The sequence below is a fragment of the Protopterus annectens genome, chromosome 4.part0 (assembly GCF_019279795.1).
Source record: "Protopterus annectens isolate FY-2018-M chromosome 4.part0, PAN1.0, whole genome shotgun sequence".
Classification (NCBI taxonomy): Eukaryota; Metazoa; Chordata; order Ceratodontiformes; family Protopteridae; genus Protopterus; species Protopterus annectens.
The window spans coordinates 1,291,686,669-1,291,713,883 of record NC_056733.1 but is presented as its reverse complement, the minus strand read 5'-3'; the positions used below and the strand labels follow the sequence as shown (position 1 = coordinate 1,291,713,883).

The following is a 27,215-nucleotide window of genomic DNA, read 5'->3' as shown; positions in this document are numbered from 1 at the left end:
GTAAAAAAAAAAAAAATATTATAAACAGTTCAGTTGTGCAAGTTATGAAAAAAGAACATAGTTTTATGAGTTATTCTATGATTCTTCAAGGACAGAGTCAGCAAAGACCTTTCAGTCGAGACAAAAGACAAAAGGATAGCTCTGTAAACATTTCACAGACTGACAAATTGCAGAGTACGTACATCAACACAAGTTGAACTCCCCAACACAATACAAGAAAGTAACTAGACAAAAAGAGAAGGGTGAGTGTGTATCAGCACAGCCCCAAACCAGAGCCGACCTGAGCTGTCATGCCAACTAAAAGCTCTGGGGATGAAGGTGTGGTCAAATCCAGGAGTACAAGATGGAGGAAGTGTATGTTTCAGCTAGGGCTTATAAACTAGACCTTTGGAAAACTGTTATAGTTGTTCTAAAATGAAAAAGTAGAAGCAGCTGAAAATTGACAAAGATGCTGGTGCATTATCTGTCCATCATAAATATGTAAGTCATGCAGACAAAGAACGGTATAGCAAATGCCTTAGTACATTACTATGAGCAAGTTGCAGAAGTACTTTGCTTGATGAAGGTGTTATAATTTTCTCTAAGGCTTGGCAACATCAGACTTCATTGTATTTCTTATGGGATACTGCTCCGGGCAATAGGATGTGGACTTTTGCCTCATGTGAAAAAATATATTGCCATGTGACCCCTTTGGCATACCAGTCTCAACCAAATCAACATTACTGAATTTAAACAGTATTGCATCTTTGCAATGTTTGCATTTTCTTCCTATCTGTATGACTTTGTGTAAGCTACAATGTGTTCATAACATATAATTACTGTTCATTAGATCTCAACCATTTTTTGTTTTGTGTATTTGGTTTTATAGTTGCATATGACTGTTAGGCCTGGGTCAAGGCTGAAAAAGGTCCTTGGACCAGTACACTTACTTGGTTATCAAAATTAAATAAATAAGTAAATAAACAATATATAGCACTATTTGGTTCTAACATATAAGTGCAGGAAAATGGCACAAGGAGCAAAACTATAATTCATACAAACACAACAAATGCATCCTTAAGAACGTCTAGACAGAAGTAACCTGGGTGAAAAACTAGGCGATGCATCATTAAAAGCAGACATCTGTGTGAGGACTGCAGCTGTTTGAATCAAACAGTTTAAGAAGTAGAAGTCAGGAGTGTCAATGGACAGATGTACTACAAAGGGAAGATCCTGACTGGCATTGCTGGTGGACAAATGGAATACAGTATTGTCAGTTGTAAAGAGTAGGTCTGTATCTCAAGATGGCCGGTGCTACCCGTGATCGTACCCAAAAGGCCAAGAAGTGACAGAGGTAGTGATATGAGATGATTCATGCCAGCTGTATTGTATGGTCATTTATAAGGAATGCAATGGCATTTAAAAAGTGGTCTGAGAAGTAGGTCAAGAAAGGTTAAAACATTAATATTCCAACATATGCAGTTCAAATTTACAAGTGACACTTGTTTTTACCTACAGCAGTAAGGAAAATGCTCCTGTCTTCCAACCTTGTGGATTTAGGATGGTAGCTACAACCTCTGTTAGAAAAGCACACAAAGAAACAGGTTCATACCTTTCTCTTTTATACATGCTAATGAGTACATTTTTTCTTAGAGAACCTTGTTTTTTGGACTGGTTTACAACAACTAACCACTCTACATATGAACATGTGAAACAAGAGAAATGTATGTGTATAGGGCCACAAAGAAAGCAACAAAACCAAAAATAAATTGTGCATCAGACAATTTTATTTCTGTTATTTATTTCCACGCAAGACCCTGTTAACATAGCTGTGAGTCTTTGAAGGAGCAAAACTACCATGATGATATCTGTACCTCTTGCAATACTTTCTGAGGTTGTGAACAAGTTAACTGAATTTATTTTGCAATGATGTGTTGAATATATACATATATTTTATATATATATATATATATATATATATATATATATATATATATATATATATATATAAATATATAGATCTAGAGTATGCTTTTGCTAAAGCCATTCTCCAGGGGCTCCTGGACTCTTCCCTTTCCATCTCCCAAATATAGTCTGCTGTGGTAATCTACCCATATAGCTAAGGCTACTGCAGCAGTGATTGATATGAAGAACACAGTACAGCTGTGTAAGTTAAACTTACCATAGTAGTAGCTGTTTGAATGATCACTGTTTCAGTAGCCACTCCCTTCCTCCTTCCATCTCCCTTGTTTTTTTTTTTTTTTTGTTTTGTTTTTGGTGTATTTTTTATGCCAAGGCATGAACATTTATTTGTTGTTATTGCTAGCCTTGTCTTTTCAGGGCTCAGCCCCCCCCCCTCTCTGCTTGAGGAAATCTCTGAAAGGACCAGGAGTGGCCTTAGGTCAACTGGTGCCCTAGGCAAAAGGGCACCATGGCACCCCCCAGCACACCATCCAGTGCCCCCATCCTGGTCTACCTACACCAAATAAATACAGGAAAAGTGCCCCTACTAAAGCGGCACCCTAGGCGGCCGCCTAGTTGGCCTATGCCTAAGGCCGGCTATGGAAAGGACATTGCACCCAAATTTGTTTTTTAATCAGCTCAGCTTGAGCAGCTTGACAGTCTGGGTGTGAGGAAGGTGCCCTGAGGCGTTGGAAGCTGTTTGGCTGTTATATGCTTGTCAGGCTATAACTAGGCAATCAACTGAAAATGATTAATGTCTGGGTGCATCTAACACCCCTGTTCTTGTATGATTATATCCATTCTGTGAAGAAGCTTGTAGTAATTTCCCCTGGCTATTTCCAAAAGAAGAGAAAACCATGGTTGCCTTAGCCAGAACGGAGTCTCCACAATGATCCTGGGGGATTTCTTCTGAATCTTCAAAAGTACCCTGGATATTAGTGGAAAGTGTAGAAAGGTACTTTGGAACATTCCTGTCCAAAGAAAAGAAAAGCCATTTGTTTTCCAGGCCTTCTTGCATGGAATCATGGAGCAGAATTTTGCCAGTTGATTGTTTGGAGAGGAGGCAAAGAGGTCTACTTGGGGAACTCCCTCACAGATGGATCAAATCTTGGAAGACCCACGGCTCTAGTTTTCATACTTAAGCATCTACTCTTAGTCTTGTTCAGCTTGTCAGTTTGTCTGCCACATAATTTAGCTCTGATGAAATTTAGAATGCCTGTAGAGAGAAATTGTGCTAGAAGCTATATCTTAAGCTAACATGGCTAGTCTGGAAAGGGGGTATGACCTAGTTTACCCTTGCTTGTTGATGTACCACATCACTATTGGATTGTCTGTAACCACTTGAAGAGGTCCCAGGGACCAAAGATGGTTCAGAGAACTGAGTGTCTTGATCAGGGCAAACCTTGATATTTATGTGCTTGCATCAGTCCTTGGTGGTGCATAAATGGGAAAGAGAGAGAGAGAGAGAGAGATCTGTCCTTGGTGACCCATACCGCCCTACACTTTTATCTCTCCTGAAAAAGTTCCCCAAGCATCTGTGATGGCTGAATGCTTTGAATCAGGGAGGGAGAAGTTGAGACCTTGATTTAAGGATATCTGTTGTCTCTGCCAAGTGATTTCTCTTCTGACAAACCCCAGTCCTAAGATCTAAAAAAATAAAGGGTATTGATGCTGGGATCAAAGGGATTTCAGATACTACTGTATCTCTCTCATGTGGAGTTTTGCCAGGGGTATCATGAAAATCATGGATGTCACGAGGCCAAAATTCCTGAGATATTCCCTCACAGTGACTGAAGTCTGAGTGGAAAACCTTAGAACTAGATCAAAATAAAGATTTATTTTCTTCCTGTGGAAGAGAAGCAGTTTGAACTGAGGTGTCTAGTTGGCTTCCCAGGAACACAATCCTGTATGAGGGATTCAGGAAAGACTTTTAAATGTTTTCTTGGAATCCCAGCTTGTGCAAGAGATCTTTCACACAAGAGAGAGATTCCTAACATTTTGAAAAGACTCTGAAAGAAAAGCACATCATCTAAATACAGAAAATTTTGGATATTCTGTAGCCTGTAATGACTTATAACTGGTGCTAGATGCTTTGTGAACAATCTTGGTGCAGTGGATAGTCCAAATGGTAAGGCAGAGAACTAATAATGTAATCCAGACACAAAACCATAAGAAATACCTGAAGTCTGGATGAAAAGGAGTGCAATGATAAGCATCTTTTAAGTCTAATGTTCCGAGGAAACTTGAAAGAGGAAGGAAAGTCAACAGCTGTGAAGTGAAGTCATTTTCAACAGGTTTAGGGAAGAAAGATCCAGAACTGGTCTCCAAGTGTTTTCTTTTTTTGTGACTAGGAACATCTTATAACCCCCCACCCCTTCTTAATCTGGGAAAGAGAAACTGGTTGTACCATTCCTTGGGACAGTATGTGATGAAGAACAGGAGGAAATAAAACCGTCTGACCTGCAGGATGAGGAATAACCCCTTAGAAAGGAGGAATTTCATCCCACTACCATCTGTAACCCTGATGAACGATTTTCAGAACCCATTTGTCTGAAACAATCTGTTGCCAAAGAGAAAAATGGAGATTCAGACTTTCTGGAAGAGAAAGAGGGCCATTGTGTGTGTGTGTGTGTGTGTGTGTGTGTGTGTGTGTGTGTGTGTGTGTGTGTGTGTGTGTGTGTGTGTGTGTGAGTGTGGGGGGGGGGGTCACAAGGTCTCTTGAATAGTCATTCAGATTTTTTGGACTGTCCTTAGTTTTGGGAGGTTTGAGAATCCTTTTTGGAACCTCTTTGCCACTTCTTTTTAAATGTCTGTTTGCCTGAATTTTGTTGAGACTGTTAATTCTGTTTTTGCCATAATTGGATGAGGAGAAAGAAAATCCCTTGGACAAGTTGAAAAAGGACTGCTGAAAAATCTTAGAGATTCCCTGGATGAGCATGTCCCTTTCATTATACTTTTTGATCACATCTGCAGCAGAGGGGCCAAACACTAAATCTCTAGCCAAAGGAGAATTTAAAATCTCATTTTTAACACCATCTGGAAGGTTATGAGAATGTAGCCAAGCAAACCTCCTTAAAACCATACCAGTGACCATATCTCTGGAAGAAGTATCAACAGAGTCATGCACACACAGGAGTAGTGGGGCCTATGTTTAATCATCGAACAGCACGTTAATCAAATGGCAGTTCATCAAACACTAAACACTGAACCTTCCTTTAATCAAAAGGCCAAATCATTGTAAAACTTTACATTGAATGATGACAGTTGGCCAACATCAAGGAAATGGAATAGAGCACTTACTGATAACTTAGTTATAAGGAAACCTGCCATTTCCCCACTATAGTGTGACCTCGGAGTTAGTATATATAATTAGTGGGGGTGTGGTCCACCTGTGCAATAGAAATAAAAAAATAAGTTATTTAAAGCAGATCTTCTTCACAAGAAGAAACTGTATATAAAACTTTCCTCATACATTTACAATATGTTGGAATAAACATTAACATTTGAGCCTGGCAATTTAAAATTCTGAAATTCAGAGCTGCAGACTTACACACCTTTTCCCCATACCTATAAATAATTTTCCCATCCTTATTAGAAAGAGTAGGATTGGAATAAACTAAGTGTTTAGCAGCAGAGGAGTCAACTAAGGCTATAGCTGCTGGGTTAGGTTTGGGAATAGTGTATAAAAATTTAAAAGATTATAGAACTTTATATGTCCTATCTGCCTTTTTAGGAAAAACTGGCTGACTATCAGGAAAATTGCAGGAAATAAATAGGTAAAATTACATATTAGCAATGAAGTAAACTGAAACACCTGCAAATAGTTGCACTGTTTATGTGATAATCCTATTGTAATGTTTTTTATGAAAGGCTTGTGGCAAAGTTAACTAGGTTATCTGGTCTTTTCGTGCAAAATGATTTTTTTGAATGTAGCTATCATTGCTGGTTACTTCTAAAGTAATTCTCTGACCAGGATCATGGGCAGTGTCTGTGTGTGTGTGTGTGTGTGTGTGTGTGTGTGTGTGTTTGCATATATATAAATATATCCAGTATCAATGTGCATAATCCAATTTTTACTGAAAATACAAATACAAAAAAGCCTAAGGAAAAACATAGACCACAGTTTCTCCATTATATACTGCCTCATTAGTGCTATTATAAAGCAGCAAACACCACCTTAAAAAATAAGGAAATGGAAGTGACATCACCAAAATCTATTTCAAGAAATATTATACAACACCAACTATATTAATATAAATACATGAAAACAATCATTTAATCCACAAATAAAATTTCTTTTTAAATAAATTATTACTAATGCAAAAAATATAACCTCAATAATGGATGTTTAAAAAAATAAACTTATAAAGATTAATTTAAGCCTGGCTTATATACACCTCCAAAACTAATTATTCACGGTCTCTTTTTTATTTAGAATGTCTGCCCATGTGGTAAAATTAAGTCTTTGCTTATCTACTGCATCCAATCCAACAGGCATAAACAATGCTGTAGGATACTGTAATGTATGTTTATATAGAGCACACCTCTCATTTTTGCATCTAATATCACTCAAATGCAATGACATTTTCTGCTTCCAGTTCCTCTGGATCTGCCCAACATAAAAAGATCTACAATTACATTTAGCTATATATATCAACTAATCTGTGCTGCAAAATATAAAATGTCTAATTTTGTAAACACTCTCAGTATTACAAATGTTAAACTTTGTTGATTACAACAACAGGATAGGAACCTTTTAAGCCGCAGTCTTCATGTCAAACATTGCTTTCACACCCTATTGATCATTTATAGAGTGAAAAAACTATCCTAAATGCTTGCCTTTCTTATAAGAAAAATGATAAAAGGGAGATAAATGTTCAAAAAATATATCATTAGTCCAGAGATGCCAATGTTTCTGTACAATCCTTTTAACAGGAAGTATTTACTCTATAAGTGACTAAAAAGTGAATATTATTACTGACATTCAGTTGTCCACCTTCCTGTTTATATTGCAACAATTTAGCCCTCAATTTAACTTTAACTTCAGCAATTAGTCCTTGTAACTTCTTATAATCATATCCCCTCTTAACAAACGTCCCTGCTATATCATTAACTTCCTGAATGAATTGAGCATCATCATCATTTATGATCCATTTAATACATAAAAAAAGAGATTTTAGAATGTTTGATACAATATATGCAAGATGGAATCTCTTCAAATGTGAATAGGTATTTCTAGTAAAAGGCTTCCTATATAAATTGGTAACTAGGGTTACACCTATCAGTTTAGTTACTGTTACATAGCATAGAAAAAATGCTATAGTAAGCAAATTGGATGTATACATAAAGGAAAAGCCAAAATAATTCACATTCAAATACTGAACATTTTTTGAAATTTTCTACTAATGATTCCCATAGCAATCCGCAATTATCCATAAAAAAATCATCACATAGAAATTGTTAAAAAAATACGTTGAATTCTTCATTGTAAGTAAATTCAAGTTCAACGAAACTTATACAAAGATCAGTATAAGTAGGAACAAATGCCATCCCCATGACAGTACCATTTAACTGATGATAGCAATTTCCTTTGAAATAAAACATGTTACACTTCAAAAATAATTTCAGCAATGTAACTATAAACTTATTATATTTCAAGGGATACAAATTTGCTATCTAAATAATATCTAACAGCCTTCAAACCAAAGGCATGTGGAATACTAGCATATAAGTACTGCACGTCAAGGGTATGTAAAATAGGACTAGCATTTAACAGCAAATCCTGTACTAACTGTAAAAAATGTAAAGTATCCTATAATTTACATTTTTAACACGTTTTAAAAGGGGTTTCAAAAGCTTTTCCTAAAAAAATTGAAAGTTGTTCCATTATATAACATCTACTGGACAACATATGATGTCCAAGAAATGGAAATCTTTCTGTATGTATCATAGGTAAAACATAAAATTATTATTTCTCAGGAAGAAGCACACCAAGTTGATCTCTAAGCTCATTTATAATAATACCACTTAAATATGGTGACTCTAGACAACTATCAATCTGATTCCTAAAATAAGAAACTGGAACCAAATATAGTGAGTGATAAAATAAGGGGTTACCCAGTTGTCTTAAACACTCTGTATAATAATCATTTCTATTCCAAACAACCACAGCCCGACCTTAATCAACTTGTGTAATAACTAGATCCTACCTTGATAGCAACTTCTTAAGTGCTGTTCATTCAGCAGGCGTTAAATTAAAGGAAATGTTTTCAAATATAGAATCCCTTTCATTAAAAAATCTAAAATAATTTCTTGCTCAAAAATTCTAAGTGCAAGATGGTAGGATGATTAAATTCAGACAGTTTCAATCTCAAACTCACTAAATCAAAATGTATTTCTGTCAGATTTAGTTGTCGATTGATAACCCAATACTTCAAACTCAGTAGCCTACAAAACCTACATAATTCTTCTACAAAATCAATTTGAGAAACAAACAAAAAAAAACTTGGAACAAAAAAAAGACTTTTATTAACAATTTAATTTCAGTATCAGATAAAAGTGAGTTAGAAATATTAACCACCAGGTCATCTAACCCTAAAGTTGTTGAAGTATTATCTGTGCCATTTGTGTTTCTATTTCAATGCTTCTTACCACCTCTCCTTTTTCTAAAGGGTTCTCTGCAGCAAGCACACCCAAACTACAACATTTAGAACATGGCAAAGAATCTGAAAGTTCAGTTTCAGTATCAGTATCCGAAAACAAATCAGTATTTGATGATTCCTCGGATTTGTAAGATAGATTTATGTCTAAAACTGGAATGCTTACTCTTATTGGAGATGTCTTTACTATCATTCCCAACATCTGTTTTCTATTTCAGAAAAACATACAGTTCACTTATGTATACACCAGGTAAAAGCTATCCCTGCTTTATTATCATTTAAATCCACTTTAAATTTTTTAAATTTTCTGGCCTCTAGTTCTTTGTTAATTGCATCTATCAAGTGAGTGCATTCCTGTACTGAACTATCAAATAATTGATGTGATTTAAATATTATTATATTTTCATAGGCTTTTCAACTTTTTCATAGATTTTTAACAATTTCACTCTCATAAAAGTCCACTAAAAGATTTAAAAGTAACTTTGATGCTGCTGCTTGAATCTCATGCCATTTTGCCAGAAAATCAACATCATGATGCTACAATTAGATATTCAGAAGTCTGTGACATTTGGATTTGTTGGATTTGTACGTATGTATGTATATATATATATATATATATATATGTATGTATATATATATATATATATATATATATATAAAACACACACACATACACACATATGCACACACACACACACACACACACACACACACACACACACACACACACACACACACACACACACACACACGCGTGTGTGTTTGTGTATCAGCAGGCTGTTGTTAGTAGTGTATTTTAATTTTTACATTGACAGAAATATTTTTTAAACATAAAGTCGATTTATTAGTTGCATTGCCTCCAGTGCTGATTAAAGTAGCAAGCAATCAGAATGAATACATGCTTAAGACTAATTTTTGGAAATGTTGTGAAGCCTTATTTACACTAGCAGTGGTATATAATAAATTCAGCAAGCTTATCACTGAAAATGTCAAACCAAGACGGGATATATATATATATATATATATATATATATATATATATATATATATATATATATATAAGTTTGTATTTGTTATTTTCAAGCAGGCAGTTATGATTAATTATATTCCCCTTGTCACAAAAGTAAATATTGTCAGCCTAACTATCTGGAATTTTGTAAGTAATTAATATGTCATTTGTAAAATATTAATATGATTTATATAGAAATGCAACAAAAGGAGATACTGCCAGCCCAGCTATCTGGAATTTTGTAAGTGGTTGTGTGTCATTTGTGAATATCAACATGATTCGCATGCCTGTGTTACAAATGTCCTAGAACTGTATGTCATATTGTATAGATGTGTGCGGAAGAGATATTTTTTATGCACTGTTATAACAGTTTGTTTATATATATATATATATATATATATATATATATATATATATATATATATATATTTTTTTTTTTTTTTTAACAGGGGGAGACTGAAACACAGGAGATTAACTTGCAAAATGTCAGAAGAATGGTTGAGGTTAAGTTACTTTGTAGCTGGGCCATAAATGAAAGGATGTCATCTCTCAGTTTCAGTTAACAGGAGACTGGGTGTCTATACTAGGGGAGTCTGTGTTGCCTTGAAAGAGAGATAATTACTAGGCTTGAGATATAGAAGTGTTTTATTGTTTTAGGACTTCCAGGATATGAAAACATCTGAGGAAAAGCCTTTATGTATTTTTACAGGTAGATGCTAAATGCTACCTCAGCGGTTGTTTTTGAGCCAGGGATCTGAAGTCAGATGACAAGAAGTGATGTCATGCTGCAAGTATCCCAGCAGCAATATTTGAGATATTAATTTAAGAACTCTCTGAGAGGGAGAGAGAGAGAGACAGTGCATTTTGTATTTGTCTTTGACCTGACATGAATATCCACTCACTACATTTGCCTTGCTCTGTAAGTAAGTTAATTAAGGTACAGTAATTTTTTTAGATTCAGTAAGGAATATAGTAAAGGTTAGTTTAGGTGTTTTCTGTATTTATTTGAGACTGTCCTGCAATGTTGTTTTAAATATTTCCTGTGATGTTGAACTCTGAAGTCACTGTGAATACATATTTGGTATTGTGTTGTTCTTTTATTATTTTCTATTATTAAATATATTTAAATATGTCATTGTGGCTGATATTTGTGAGATGTATTTATCTGTTAGAGAACTTGTATATCTGTCTGGTGGCACTGTGCAGGCCACTACTAATAGCCTTGCTCTTGGTCAAACTACTGTTAATAGCAAAATTACACAGTAGGATTGGACTCCATTTGGTAAGGGCCTTAAAGTAGCTGATAAGTAGTGACTGGTGGCAGGAAAAGCTACCTTATAATCTGGGCAGAAGGAGGCATAGCTAATAAACATGTGCCAACCTTTACCAGGTGTGTGTGTGTGTGTGTGTGTGTGTGTGTGTGTGTGTGTGTGTGTGTGTATGTGTGTGTAATTCAAATCTCAAATTGTGTGGGTGTGTGTCAGCCACTTGGGAAGGGACATGAATCATTGGTTGAACAGAGAGGGTGGTGGAGGTCTTGATTTGGCCAGTCAGCTGAGATCTAAACCCTATAACTGTGCCAGTGGGGAGTCTTACTAGGGATCTGGAGAAAGAGGTAGAAACCAGCCCCAGATTGACTGAGGTCTCTGTGTGCTCTTAAGGGAAATTGCACTTTACTGTGTGTGTACTAGTCATCCTCCCAGTGTGTACATCCCCCACTGTTGCCAGTGGTGGGGATTGAGGCTCCTTGATTACTGAGCCAGTGTTGGGACATCACACCCTTAATAAGAAAATTAGAATGGTTATATTAATTTGATAATGCACTTAATAAAAAATGCACTGGAATTAAGCAATAAGGAATACAGGTGAAAACTATAACAATTACAGTAGTGTGTCCAGCTCAGAAGGAGTAATTAATACACAAAATGAAGCCTTGCAGTCAGTCATGCAACTATTTTAACAATAATGAACATATAATGCTTGCTTGACTCTAAACTGGACCAAGCTGTCATGTTATCTAAAAATATTTACTTATTTATTTGGAGTTGTAGAATCCCATGTAGTTTTTATCACCAGCAATCTGTATTTTTTGGAAAATACTCCTTCTCTTCACTCCAAACAACGTTAAGAACTGGGACAAGCAGCAAAAAACAAACGGAAACAACTGTCAAACAATTCATTTTATCACTTAGTGCTTTTGTCCCTTGCTAAACTTAGATGTAGGACTTCATCAGACAAAAATAGGATAATGAAGTAGGATGGCTATTTAAAGTTTAAAAACTCCAATCACAGAGCACATGTAATGAATATTAAGCAAGTCACATTACAACACATTAAATAATTCATGAAAGTCATTGGCATAAGAACTGTTGCTATGATGTGTAGTGTTAAAAGCACAAATAGAAATAATAATAATAGTAATTCTAAAAATTAATAAAAATGAAACTTTAAAAGACTAAAACACCCAAGAAATCTATGTTCAAATTAAATTTGAAGATGTATTTTGGAGAAGACAAAATAGGTCAAGGAATAAAAGAGAACACTTTAAAGGAAAAAAAAGAGCTTTTATTCTTCCTTCCCATCTCATGCTTTCCACCTATGAGAATGCGTGTGGTGACCAAATTAGAAACATCATTAGTCACAGAGGCAATGGGGCTGTTTTGGATATTTAACAAGAGATGAACGAGTGGTGCTGAAAATATTATGACAGAATTATTCGGGCCATGAAACCAGATTGGGGGGCAGTACTGATGGACCATCTGGATTATTCTGCTAAAATGTCTGACATCCATAATGACGAAGAGGTGTACCTGAGGCTATCTAAAAACAAACTCAATATTGCTTACAAAAAATTGATTATCAGTTTATTGACATGTTGGATCAAGGTTTCATTATGGCTGAGACTTTTGATTTTGTTAAAGTTGATTATCCATTGATACCCCCAATATTCAGCATAAGCAAGATCCACAAAAGTACTACTAACCCCCCATCGAGACGTATTGTGGCATCACATGTATTGAAAACTGAGATTTTAGTGGGCCTTTATTGACGTGAAATGCAAATACATTATTTCCAGGCATGAACATTTACTACGTGATTCTTCGCACCTCCTTGAGAAGTTAAACAATCTTGTTTTTGACAATGAAGTTTTATTTATCACCATTGATATAGCCAATTTATTGTCTGCTATTTCTCATGGTTTAGGTTTGGAAGAATTTACCAGGGTACTTTATGACTCCCACAGTTTTGACAACCATGACATTAATGTTATCAGTGCATTTATGGAACTTGTTTTAAAAAACAATTTTGTGTTTTTCAAGGGTGAATATTTTCACTAAAGGATAGGAGTAGCTATTGGTGCAAAATGTGCCCCAGTGTTTGCTAACATTGTTCTGGTAGCATGGGAAAAGAACGTTGTGTTTGACTCCCTTTTTTACAACTATATTCAATCCTATTTTAGATTTCTGGATGGCATCCTTATTTTATGGTGCTGGAGTGAGTCACAAATGAAAGACTTTGTTACCCATTGTGGGAGTTCCACTGAATTCTAAAGGCTTACATACAGAAAGGCCTTCAGTAAGACAGCTGACAGTTGTTTCTGCCTGTTTTTTGCTGCTTGCACCAGTTCTTAGTCTTGTTTGGAGTGAAGAGAAGGAGCATTGTGTTAATTTTAATTAATTAATTGGAAAATACTGCAGAAAAGGAAAAGGTCATTGCCACAACAGTTGATGCTTGCATTCCTAACAAAAACAAAATAATAAAGTTTAAATTTCAAATTACACTCTTCTACTTTCTCTAATTTTCATAAAGCCTATAAAAGTTAATGGGTCTGTTATTAAGACGTATTATTTTCTGACTCTGAGAGCATCACTGATAATCTACCACATATAGCTATATCTATCTATCTATCTATCTATCTATCTATCTATCTATCTATCTATCTATCTATCTATCTATCTATCTGTCTGTCTATCTATCTGTCTATCTATCTATCTGTCTATCTATCTGTCTATCTATAGTTCAGTCTACTTTACTGGTTAACAAATAAATCAACATTACAAGGTGTAATACCCTGAGGTGTGGCCATTAAATCAATTACTAAAGCTAAAGGAAGCATTCATACCTCTCAACCTCTTGTCTTGGTGCAAAAATTCTGGACAAAGCCTGAGAAAAATGGGAGGAGCAAAGGCCCAGAAATAGGGATATATTTTAAATATTGCTCATATAAACTTAGAAACTTGCTAGAATGACAAGTTTTGTGTCAATGTGCATTTTCTGAAGAATTTGAAGTCCGAAACTCAAATGTATGTCATTATTTAGGGGCTTCAGTCTTCAGATCATCCCAGTGATTTGCCAGAAAATCACAAATTTTATTAGGAATAGACCAAAAATACGAGGCAAAAATCTGGACATTCTGCGAAAATCTGGATAGTTGAGCGGTATGAAAACATTCAGCTATTCTACTGGTGGATGAAGTTTGACTTCTCTAGCATTGATTGCTGAGAGTCCAGACACCAAGGACTAAAGTACCTTTACAGAAAATCATTGTCAAGGAGATGTGCCCAAAGTGATGCCCAATTTTGAGAAATTTTCCTCTTGTATGAGTTGGTATGAATGTGGAGTTGCATGTTCTTATAAGTGGTTCATTTACTGCTAGAGAGGGTGCTGAGTGTGAATGTAGACTTGAATACCATATTTCATATTATATGCATTGCATTTGTTATAACGGGTTCAGCATGTGCAAAAGAATTATTATGGTGTACTGCTTGGTATGTAAAAAACACTACATTTCTTGCTCATGTTTATAGGTAGAGCACATAACTGCCAGTACTATGCTTTGCCTGCTAAAAAGTCAAAAACTGTCATGAAATGACTGACACTAAAGAATCTGGTATGAGAAGAAGTTAAAAAATGTACAGGGTTGAGATGCATCTGAGAGTTTTTAAGGTCACACTATGAAAATATAACTTATGGTGCTCTGCTGTTACTCAAATAGTTAATACTTGTTTTGGTGATTTGAGTAATTTCAGTAATACTGCGAGCAATGTTGCAAGGTCACTTCTGCAACTTTTAACATCTTGAAGTTGACCTCAGTCCAGTTTTACAACCCAGTTAACAACAACACATATAAATTAAAAAATAAATAAAATAACTTCACAGTTGCTAAAACGTGGGAATAAGGAGATATTATCTTGCATGACCTTGGAGTTTAGTGAATTTATGAACATGAGATAGTGTGGAAGCAGGGGCCTTGGAACAAGCAATATTTTTTTGTTAACATTTAATGCTAGTTGAACATCAGTGATTTTTTCCCCCTGATAGTAGGAGGGAAACTTGTAGACATATGATACTGACATGAATAGGTTTTTTCTATCTGTGATACAAGTCATACAGTTGAAGTACTGCTGCTGATGGCAATGCAAAAAAAAAAAAAAAAAAAAAGAGACGGACTACCAGTAAGTGTAATTTATATAAAATGCATGCTTTGGACTTACTGCTATCCATTACAATGACATTAGTGCCAGATACATAAACAGGTAAGAGTGATGTAAAATTTTGAAAGATAAAATGAGTAACTCTTTGTTTATGCATTTTGTTCAAGCATGTGATGTGGGGGGGGGGTTCAAAGTCTCACAATTTAACTTGATTGCATTATAAAGGATTCCAATATAAGACAGAAGCATGATAGGTAACATCATTAAAATGAAACTTGACTAGGTCAGGCAGCCAGTACATCTGAATGAAGGTGCACAATTATTGGTGCTTGATTCAAATGCACCATCTCTTAGAATGGTTGCCTATAAGCCTGCATTATGGGAAGGGTGACTGAGTGATTGTGAAGATTATATTAATAAATAATATGCATTATGCATTACAGTTATTATCAATAGATTTTCATGAAAACAATTAATTTCTCTTTGTATTACTATATTAGAAACAGGGGTAGCAGACCTGCATGCATTTTATTTAACATCACAATTTAATGTTGACATCACCGTGGAGATTTTATGATTTCCCCCCAAATTCTTTTTGTCTAGATAACCAAGTTTTGAGTTCCTTGCTGTAACAAAATAACATTTTTTAAAATTTTTTTTTTCTGTAGCTATTTCCTTTGTAGGCCTATTATCTGCTGACAGATCTGCCAATTAATGAATGTAGCAGAAAGGCACCCTGACCTGCTAAGGTCTCAGGATGCTTGACCCAAATGAAATAGCTAGTGTATTTAGTCATCATTTTTTTTTTAAATGATTCACATGTACCTTATAGAACCGACCCTAGGGTGTCAGTACATATCCTTTATAACAATCAGTTCTTTAAAAAAATAAAATATTTTCAGAAGCAAGTAAAATCTAACGCAGTCCTCTCCCAAACATCTTCTTCTTCTTCTCCTTTTGGCTTTTCCTGTTAGGGGTTGCCACAGCGAAACAATGGTCTGCAGAACTATTAGCAGTAGAGTTTTATGGTGTTGAACTTGATCTTCTACAGAATGCAAGCACATGCACACACTCACACCTATGGCCAGTTAGAGTGCCCAATCCACCGTCTCTTTGGAATGTGGTAGGAAACCGGAGCACCCAGATGAAACCCACATAATGAAGACATGTATACCCCACACAGAAGGCACCCCAGCTGAGAATCGAACCAGAGAACCTCTTGCTGTGAGGTGGCAAAGCTAACTGCTGCATCAATGTGGCCACTCAGTCCTCTCCCAAACATAATCCCATGTTACTGAATGAGCCATAACTGTCTCTTTCATGTGGCTCGCTTCTTTAGGGAAGGATTAATTTCTAAAAAATCCTTGTATAGTCTTTCTTCAGGAAGAAATCTTTATTCTGTGAGTATGCTTCTAGTGATGTAGGTTCAGCAAGCCTTCCAGAGTGCAAAGGTATTTGGTGGCCATGTAATTACTGTCCCATCTCAAGGAGTGCTGATATCCCACCATGAGTGTATTATGTTGTGGATTCCAGTATAAGCATGTTTACAGTAAAATGAAGATATGGAACAATATAACACCACTGGCTTAGTTTCATAGACAGCATGTCTATATACAAAATATAGAAACGTATCCCATCATCTGTCAATCACTGCATCGTATTTATAATTTGGCTGACAGATATCAACAAAAAAAAAAACACTCCTGACCCCAAGATGGCGTAGACATTCACCATTTCCCATCACACCTCTGCAAGGCTTGGGAGCCTAAGTTGTTGAGAAGGTATACGGCACTAAACGCGGTGAATGGAGATATGTGATTGTGAAGATTTTAGCTGCTGGAACATGTTTGGGGTGTATTTAATTGGTTTATTTAGAAAAAAAATGAAGGAAGTCCATGCGAGCAAGTTGTCAGTGGCCTACCCATCTTCCTGTTTAGTCCACTGGTCAAGATCCAGGCATAATTCCAAATACTGTCTGCTTGCAGATTCAAAGCAGTCCATACAGGAGGTATTGCACTGATATAGTCTTTGAAACAAATAACAACAGATCCAAAACATTAATATGTTTTATATAATAGGAACTAATGCAAATATAAGCTATTTGTACCTCAGTGAAAAGCACTTACTGGGAGTCAGTTGGTGAAAACGACAGGTTCATTAAGAAATATTTTTTTTAGGTGGCCATGGTGGTGAAGTGGTTAGCATCATCACCTCACAGCAAGAGGTTCTCTGGTTCAATCCTCGGCTGGGGTGCCTTCTGTGTGGAGTCTGCATGTCCTCCCTGTGGTTGCGTGGGTGTCCTCCGGGTGCTTCGGTTTCCTCCCACATCCCAAAGACATGTGTAGGTGGATTGGACACTCCAAATTGGCCCTAGGTGTGTGTGTGTGCCTTCTGTGCAAGGTTGGGTGCCGGGCTGGCAACTTGACACTGTAAAAACTCCACTGCCTATCATGAGCAGACAGGTGATCCGCTGTGGCGATCCCTAACCAGGAAAAGCCAGAAGAAGAATTAAGAAATATTTTTTCCAGTAACGTCTGTAATTATTCCCTGTTATATCAAAAACTTAACTGTGATAGTACCTTTTTTATTAGTATTCAGAGAGTGTAAGTCTTAATAGAAATTCCACTAGATAAATACCTACTAAAAGCGAATTCAAAGATGGCTTCCTTAAATTGAAAGCTGCTTTGCTTCTTAACTTTGGTCTCTGTATCCTGCTCTGCCTAGATCACAATGCATGATATCATAACTCTATTCTTTTGACTCAGTAAGATAACAGGGCCTAAATCTAGCATAGCAGACTTGCCTTTAAAGTACTTTCTTCTTATCATTGGTTTGGAAACTAAATATATGCTACTGAGCCCCCCACCATAATCTCTTGATGGAATCCAGTGTGACCACTTTTATTGTTTCTTGTCATTAGCTTCATCTAAGAGGCACTCTAGTAGTATGCTTCCTGGAAGGTAGTATGCAGAACATTTATCATGACACTCAGAGCAGAGAAAAAACATATGCACATCCACTCACAGTCAAAACTGCAGTATTTCAAGGAAGTGTACTCGTATCAGGGCTACTCAGTGTAGCAATAGACTAGATTCTTGAAAAATCTGTCCTGACATCCAAACTGGCATGGATTTGTACCTCAGTTTTCTTATCCATGCTAGTGATATTTTCTGCAAAAACAACAATGCAGAAACTTAGCTTGTGTTAAATTACTTACAGCAAAATGCTGAACATTTATGGCTAAAATTCAGCCTATCCAAAACAAGTAATCATAAATGCCATGCAGCAGCTTTGGCTGGTTTTAAATAATGAGACAATAGAGCAAACCAAAACTTTCAAATATCTTGACTGTCACATACACCCGAAGAAGACAGATGATATTGCTGTTTGCTTCGAAATACACAAATAACACAAAAACTGAACACCACACAGCCAAAGGTTGATCCACACAAATGAATAATAAAAATAAAAGCAAATGCAGATCAACCACCACAGCAGGTAAAATGAAAAAGAAAAAGTTTGATGGCGAGGGCTGTCATGGGGTTACCACTTCATCAGACCATGTAAAACATCCAAAATCACTCAATGTAAATAGAAATATAACAACCAATGAAAGTAATCCACTTGAGTTATACCATTGCATTACAACTACACAGAGTGCCTGGTCTTAATAACAGTTTACCCTTGAAACCTGTTTTGAAGGGGAGGTGACAGTTTTTTAATTGATTTTTATTGGCCTGTTTTTATTGTTGTAATTTCATTGGTTGTTATATGTCTAGATTAAGTGGTTTTTGGATGTTTTACCTGGTCTGATGAAGCAGTAACCCCAACATATACAACACAACTTTTATCAATTAAAAAATGTTTATAACAATTGTCATCCAAACAAAAACAAAACACCATTTTGTCATTAAATCAATTCTACTTCATAAATATTAATGCTTCTGAAACAGCATTCAAAAACTGGAATCTTTTAATTGTACTGCTTCAGATGAATTCTAAACATCAGTTTAAATAACCATCAAAAAAAGAAAGATATGCAAGTGATATGCATTCAGATTACTGTAAAACAAGAAGCATAAGAGAGTAGATTGTGATAGTTTGGGCATGTAATTCATATGAACAGCTTTTACTTACTAGTGCAGTGTCTCACATGCTCAAAACTCTTCTTAGTCTCCTTTCAGCTTTTTCCTGGTTAGGGGTTGCTACAGCGGAACAATGATCCACACAATGATTGGTAGTGGAGTTTTACGGTGTCAATCTGCCAGCCTGGTGCCCATCCTTCCACATAAGGCACACACATGCACACACTCACACCTAGGGCCAATTTAGAGTGTAACTGAAAAGATCCAAAAAATGGCATCAAAGAAAACAAAGAAAGGCCGAGGAAGACTTGTATCCCATGCAGATGACAGGAGCTGATGCAGCATCCGTGGCCAGAAGTAAGAGTCAATACAGGCCCACTGTTCATTATCAGCTACATTGAAGAGAGTCATGTATTGTTAATAATTATAGAGTTTAGTACAGGTAGAAAGTGCAAGTGTTAACAGACTGGTTGTATCTTTAAAGGTTTCCTACATATCCCAGCCTCCCTTTCAGTCAAGAATACAACATACTACCCCTGATGAGGCAAAAAAATCACATAGCTGCTTGCTAAGACCACTTTGAATTTTAATTTACAATTCTCAGTTCTTCAGACTCTGCATTATATATTAGCTTGAAGACAGAGGGAGACAATAAGGCTGTCTAATCTTCTTTTTAACTTAGTTAAACATTTTATCTCCTCCTGTGTCTGCCATCTACCTTATAGTTTCTCTACCGCTCCCATTCCTACTGAATAATTGTGTGAATTCCCTCTTTTCCACTGATTCCTGTACAGTATTTCACAGGACTGCAATCCCCACAGTACCCATCATGAAGAAGTAATTTCAAAAGGAAGTAGTTAGCCCTACTACTACTACTACTACTACTACTACTACTACTACTACTGTTATTGGCTCCACCCCTCCAGTGGTGGCTGGTGACTTCAAATCAAAGGGGGGCTGCAGGAGACAGCTGAATGGGTGGGGTCAATGGGAAGGGGTGTGGCCCACTAGAAAAGGGAGGAGCTATGCTCAAAACCACAAAAACTAAATATACTGCCCTGGGTGCCAAACCGTCATTATGAGAGTCCAATCAAGACAAAATGAAGTGTAGAAGAAAAAAATATTTCAATGCATTGGCTGCATGACAGCTTAATATCTAGATGGAAACAAAAAAGGTTGTGAGGCATGAAAAAATAAATTACTTTTTTTAAATACATTAATGGAATGCCAGTCAAACTCAAGTATAAGAAAAACAAGCAGCACTCAACTCAAACCACTTCTTGCACTGTAGTTCTAATTATAATTTATATTCAGCTTTATTAAAGTACCAAGTAACATGCTGAAAGTAGAAATCTCTGATGCCCCCACTTGTAAAAATGTTCCTTATCCAAAAAAAGACCTGCTGCCTGACATCTACTTGTTTCATGGGGAAAACATGATCAAAGTAAAAAATGAAAAGCAAACAAGAAATAAGCTCAAGATACATTGCTTAAAAGGATTACTGTACAGGTTATGGACCACACGATTGGCATTCTGTTTACGGGTAAAACCTGCAGAGATGACTGGAAGTCTTTAAGTGTAATGAGACTCTTAAAATAATGTAATCATGTCCTTTATTACAAATACTGGCATATGCATTTCAATACCCAAGGCTTATACATTATCTAGTTAAGTATTCTCTACATGGCAACAGAAAGGCTTTCAATGTTGGCAATTCTTTAACAGTATACTTATTAAAGCTTACTTGCATCTTGCAATCTCAGCCAAGCTTACCTGATGGTCATTAAAGTATTGCTACTTAAACACAGAGCAACAGGCACTTTGAGTAATAAGCATAAATCAATAGTACAAAAAATATGACAGAAACCAGACCATTCTGTAAAAATCAAGGACAGATGAAAAGCCACTCTAGTACTTGTGTCTACCTTGGATGGGGGGGGGGGGTACTCTGCACAGTTACACTGCATAACTACTCCTTGCCTTGCTTCGACACATCCATAGTCACTACATGGGGGAGGGGGTGCAACACGTATGTCACAGTTTGAAATGTCTCTGGCTGACTTGTGATGGCCCTGACACATTTGTCATACCTCTCAACCTCAGAGCAAGAAATCTGGACAAAGCCATACAAAGAAATGGGACAAAGGCCCAAAAATAAGGACAGTTTTTAAAATATTGCTCTTATAAACTTAGAAAGACAATAGAGGTCTTGCATTAGTATGAATTTTCTGAATGGTATGAAATCTGAAACTCAAATGTCTGTCATTATTTTCTAACTTCAGTCTTTAATGATTTATCACTAATTTGCCAAAAAAACACAATTTTATGAAAAATGGACCAAAAATGTGATGTAAAAATATAAAATAGCAACACAATACAGCTGGGAACCTGTCAAAGAAGGGACACTTTAATATTAGTGCTGCTAACTTGAGCAGCTGACAAAATAAAAGAATCTACATGCATTTCTGAAATAAAAGTAATCTAACTGATTATTACAGTTATTTCTTAATTATAAACCCTCCATGTTTTCTTCCAAAATTGCTATTTTGCGGAGGGATCATTAGGGGAAGAGTAACATTTTGAGCCAAAATCAGGGACAGTTGAGAGGTTTGGCTATGCCTAATTCTATAAAGCAATTTATTTGCATGTACCTCTCAACCTGTTAATGCAATAAATCTGGACAAGGCCAAATATATTGGGAGAACATATAAACAGTACTAAAAATTGCTCTTGTATAAACTGAGACAGTTGATAGAACAGGTCTTACTTTAGCATGCATTTTTCTGAAGGTTATGAAGTCTGAAACTCAGTGTGTCATTATTTACTGACTTAATTCCTAAATGATTTGCCAGAAAACCACAAATTTTATGAGGAACAAACCAAAAATAAGAAGCAAAAAATCTATTAATTCTTTGAAAATCTGGACATTTGGGAGGTATGGTTCAGCTGGGGCTGCCTAAGTTTGCCGCCCTTCCCCCTCACAAAACCATGGTCGAATGGAGCCTCCCCCTGCAGCCATTCCAATGATCCATTACTTGGCTATTTCACTCCATTTACCATAAACACTAATGCTCATACTGATTTACTTCTATGATGATTTGAACTTCATTTGAAAGTTTTATTTGACCCCTCCCTTCCCTGTCCTTCCTTCGCAGGATAATACTTTCACATCTCTCATATGATCCTGTGTAATAATATAATGTTTCCCCAGTTTCTTCTTCTCTCTGTTGAATACGGTACAAGCTCCTTTTGCCTCACACAAAATTTCTGGTCTCTTTCTTCTAGACTCATTTGTATTATGTTTCTTTGTAAGACCTCTAGAACTGTGCATTCCATTTGAGGTGTGATCTGTGAAAAGTCCTGTAGAGTGAATTCATTACCTCTTGGCTTCTGGATTCTATGCCCTGAGGATGCACCCGAACATTCTGTTTGTTGCTTCCACTGCTCAGTTTTCTTTTTCCATTTATGAGTACTGCAGATGTTTTTCTTTGAGTACCATAGATCACAGCTCTCAACCTTCCATCTTCAAAATGAGGAACACTAGCCCTCATAATGTGGAACAAATGGGCAAAGTGTGGAACACATACTAATGGCTTACTAACAACTTCAACTAGGAAGGCCATAGGATGGTTAAAATATGCTGGTTTTACTTATAAAGAAGATAGTTTAAGAAATTAATATGATTCATTTCTATTTACCATGGATTTCACTTAAAAAAATCCTAACACTGACTGTGTGGCAGAGTTTTTCAATGTGGAACACTGAGGAACTTTGAGGAACATTAATTTTTTAAGACCCCAAATGAGGTATGTTCCACGTAATGAGGTACACTTGAGAGGTATGCCATAGATCTTTTTCTGTAAGTACCACAGATCTCTTCTTTCAGTACTGCAGATCTTTTTCTGTGAGTATGCCAGATCTTTTTGAGTACCAGAGATCTTCATCTGTGAGTACCACAGATCTTTTTCTTTGAGTACTTGAGTATCTCAGATCTTTCTTTCAGTACCAGAGATATTTTTCTGTGAGTACCACAGATCTTTTTCTGTGAGCACTGCAGATCATTTTCTTTGTGTACTGCAGATCTTTTTTTTCTCATTTGCAATCAGTTTTATTTCCCAGCTGATATTTCACACCAGAACTGTTATGACTCAGAAAGAGTACATTGCAATTGTCTGCAACGAACATCAGCTGTCATCTTTGTCTCCACTCGGTCAGTTTTTCCAAATCCTTCTTTAGAGTTTTCTCTCTCTCATTTTCTATGATTGTACCTAACCTTTTGCTGTTGGTAAAGATGTCCCAGACCAACACACTGATGAGAACTAGTCCTAGTACTTTCCCCCTGTGGTGACCTTCCATGCTCCATTAGCCCCTTTATTAACTTCTGACATTTTTTTAACCATGCAACATTTCAGTTCCTCACTTTTGGTCCTATTTACATCCCTCCAGTTTTTCCCTCATTTTGTTTTTTGTCACCTAGCCAAAGGTTGTGCTAATGTCTAGCTAGACCATTTGACCACTGATATTCCCCTGTTCAGTCATAAAACTAGATCAAGTATTATGGACAGCTCCTTCTGTTGATCAACTTATGTTGTTTGCTGTTTTGGAGATTGTTGTCCTCTATGATGATACCAGCCTTCACCTAAGGATTCTGTCCATGACATTTCTGTCAGGATGCTATAGATATGTAGTTCCATGGATTTGTTTTTCCTAAACTCCCCTATTCCATTCATGGAGTACAGTGGTCACACAATGACCCAAGACCACTTACATGGTCTTGCCCCATAGTGTACTTATCTCTCTGAAATGTTAGTGGTTTACTTCATAGTATACATCTTAACCTCTTAGCACAACAAATCTCGACAAAGCCAAAACTAATGGGGGGACAAAGCCCCAAAATAAGTACAAATTTTAAATATTGCTCTTATAAGCTTAGAAAGTAGCTAAAATAATAGGTACCGTGTTACCATACATTTTATATAGAATATAAAGTCTGAAACTCAAATGCCTGTCATCATCTTGTGAATTCAGTACTCACTGATTTGCCACAAAAATCCAAAAAAAAAAATCCAAATTTTATGAGAAACAGACCAGAAATGTGGTGAAAAATCTGGACAGTTGATAGGCATGGTTCACAGATTTAATGCCTATCAGTTCTGCTTCACTGCACAGCAATATTTATGTATACTTCCCATTGTTTCTAGATACAACATTTTGTTCTTGTTTGTTATTATATGAAATGTTACTGTTTACATTTAGTGTATCTGATCTCTGTACATTAATGGATATTTCTGTAATGTAGATTTTAATGACAGATAAGGACCACATGGTATTTCGAGTTTGCTTAAGTTTATTTATTGCATAAACTGAAGGTCCTACTTATCTACATGTATCCTCACTCATATCCTGCTAATATCCTCAATTATCTCCTATTTTGATAAGAGTGGCATTATGATTGACCCATACATTGCTGAGCTAAGTTAATGTTTTACATTCTGCTATGTGTTTAACTGACTCAAACATTCATCATCCAGTCTATGGCAAGACAATTTATAGATGTTTGAGGTTATGAGCCACTACTATGTTTTATGCCACAGTCCTGAGTTTGATTCCTGTTAGACTCCATTTGCCTACTATATTACCAGAAACATAATTACTAAGCTAGTCAGTGGTCTTGGGCTGCCCCTGAAAAGAGACTCTTTTGCCAATTAACCCACCTGGAACTCATCTCCTTCATTAGAGCTTTGGCTGTTTGTACTCTTAAACTCAGATGGTTGTATACTATGCCTTATAACAAAATCTTGTTATATACCCCCTCGGTTCAAACAAATTGTCATATCTCTAACACCATAAGGGTTACTAAGGAAATGTATATGGCAAACTCTTCAGCATACGCTTACCTCTGCAGTGGTTTTGTTAATTAGAGTCAAGATTTTAAAATGGATATTATAAATCACAGTAAATATTAACTTTTTAATGTTTTTTAAGCAACTTAGTATGAGACCACTCAAATTACACAATACTGCTTGTAGCTTTCTTTTCAGCCAACTGTGAAATTTCATAAGTATCTAAACAGTTTTGTCTGTGTGCTTGGTTGTTGAGATGGTCAGAGAAATAAGAAACCATGACAATATAAATAGTATATAAAGAACATCTACTATCACCTTAGCTGCAACAGGCAAAGGTTTAAACTACAAGAAGTCTTGCAGCTGTGGTTGAGAGTTAAGGCTGCTAGTTGTAGATTTTGTGCTACTGGGTTTCATTCCATCAGGCTTCATTTGCCTACTTTTTGACCTTGAGCAAATCACTTTACCAGACAGTGCTTGCAGACAACTGGGAATTTGGGCTAGGGCTCCTTAATGGTACACCTGGACTGCAAGCCTTGAAATCTTTCATTTGCTTATATGCAGTTGATGTTTGTCTTTCAGCTTATCCCGGTTAGGGGTCGCCACAGCGGAACTCCAGTCCGCTAATGATTTTCAGTTGGTTTTTATGGTATCGAGTTGCCAGCCCAATGCCAAACCTTCAACGAAGGCACACCCATTCAACGCATGTCTTTCGAACGCCCACTCGACCGCAGGGAGGACATGCAGACTCCACACAGAAGGCACTCCTAACCCAAGCCGAGAATCGAACGGGAGAACCTCTTGCTGTGAGGCAACAATGCTACTGCTGCACCACAACGGTTATTTGCTTATATGCAGTATGGTTTTGCAATTATCCCTGACTTCTATTCCTGCAGGTTGAGAGGTATTATGTAGATTAGACTGACCCCGATACTAAGTGAATGTCTTCCATAATGGAGGCTTTACTATCTAAAGTATGCAACAGCTAGGCATAACTATTAAATATATAATTTACTACACCACATAGAACCAATCTCACACACACACACACACACACACACACACACACACACACACACATATACACATACACACACACACACATTTAGAGTATAAAGGAACTTCAAGTTCTTTCTGCAGTTCATTAAGTTCCTTTCCATGAGACCGTGCTCACAGCCTCAGTTTCCATATTTCCTTATTTGACACTAGATTGTATTTATATATTATTCTCAAATGTGTGCTTAACTCTTTTATTATTTACGTGCCACATGTACTGCAATTCTATCATTTTAGTCACATGTGTAACTGTTTTGCTTTGTCGCAAATTAAAAAAAATCTATTTACTCAGATGAAGTATCAAAATATGTGACCAAAAATGTAACTCATTCACTTATAGCCTGACTGTCTGACTAACTGACTGACTCAATGACTCACTCACATTTTTCCAAATAATGCATAATGATCCACTGATGGTCCAGCCTTTTAAATCTTTTAAGAAATTTACTGGTTAGTCATATTATTTCCCTCTTTCCTGGTCTCCATTCTGTATAGGATATTGTTAAGGCATCAGAAGCAACTGTACTGTTACTGTATGTGTGACACATTAATATATATTTATTTTATGTTAATATATTATTGGCCCTGGAAAGGTCCTTACTTCTCAAAGGTTGTGTTAAACAAAAGCCTTTATTAACATTAACATTTCAACAGTATTGCATGTCTTTTAAAAGTGCTGAGTAATTATTAGTGAGTGTAAAGCGATAGTTATTGCATTCAGTATGATTAATGGAATTTATTGTGTACCGTGAGAGAAAATGTCTGTTAGCTAACATCCATGTTTCTCTGACTGAGGCATTTCCAAGCTAGCTAACCACAATGAGTATATGTCAGTGATCTCATAAAAAAAACAAACAAAAAAAAAAAAAAAAACAAGAATCTCTGCCCTTTAGTACAAGATCAACGGAGTATCTTATGTAAATGCAAAGCCTCTATACTGGGTTAATGTTCTCTAGTAGACTGAGATTGTCGTGTAAGCATTTCTTGTACTCTGTCCCTACTGATAGCATGTAAACTAAAGTGTTTTTCTTTGGCACAATATTACTAAGAACAAACTCATGATAAGGGTTTAGTATAGAAATCAAATGTGCACAATTGTAAGATTTCTTTTTCTGCCCTGAGCCATGGTTATCAAACATATTGAAAAATCATTATATTCTTCAAGCGCTAGGATGGGGAACCTAGGA

General features: G+C 36.2%; 1 protein-coding gene across 1 annotated transcript in view; it reads right to left on the bottom strand.

Annotated features, from left to right (window-relative positions):
• The window catches only part of LOC122800438, an 89,120-nt gene extending 80,327 nt beyond the window's left edge, over positions 1 to 8,793 (bottom strand). The window contains exon 1 of the mRNA XM_044069882.1: positions 8,593 to 8,793. Coding sequence (XP_043925817.1) covers positions 8,593 to 8,793 — 201 coding nt within the window. The remainder of the gene's footprint in view (positions 1 to 8,592) is intronic.
• Positions 8,794 to 27,215: the final 18,422 nt, after the last annotated feature.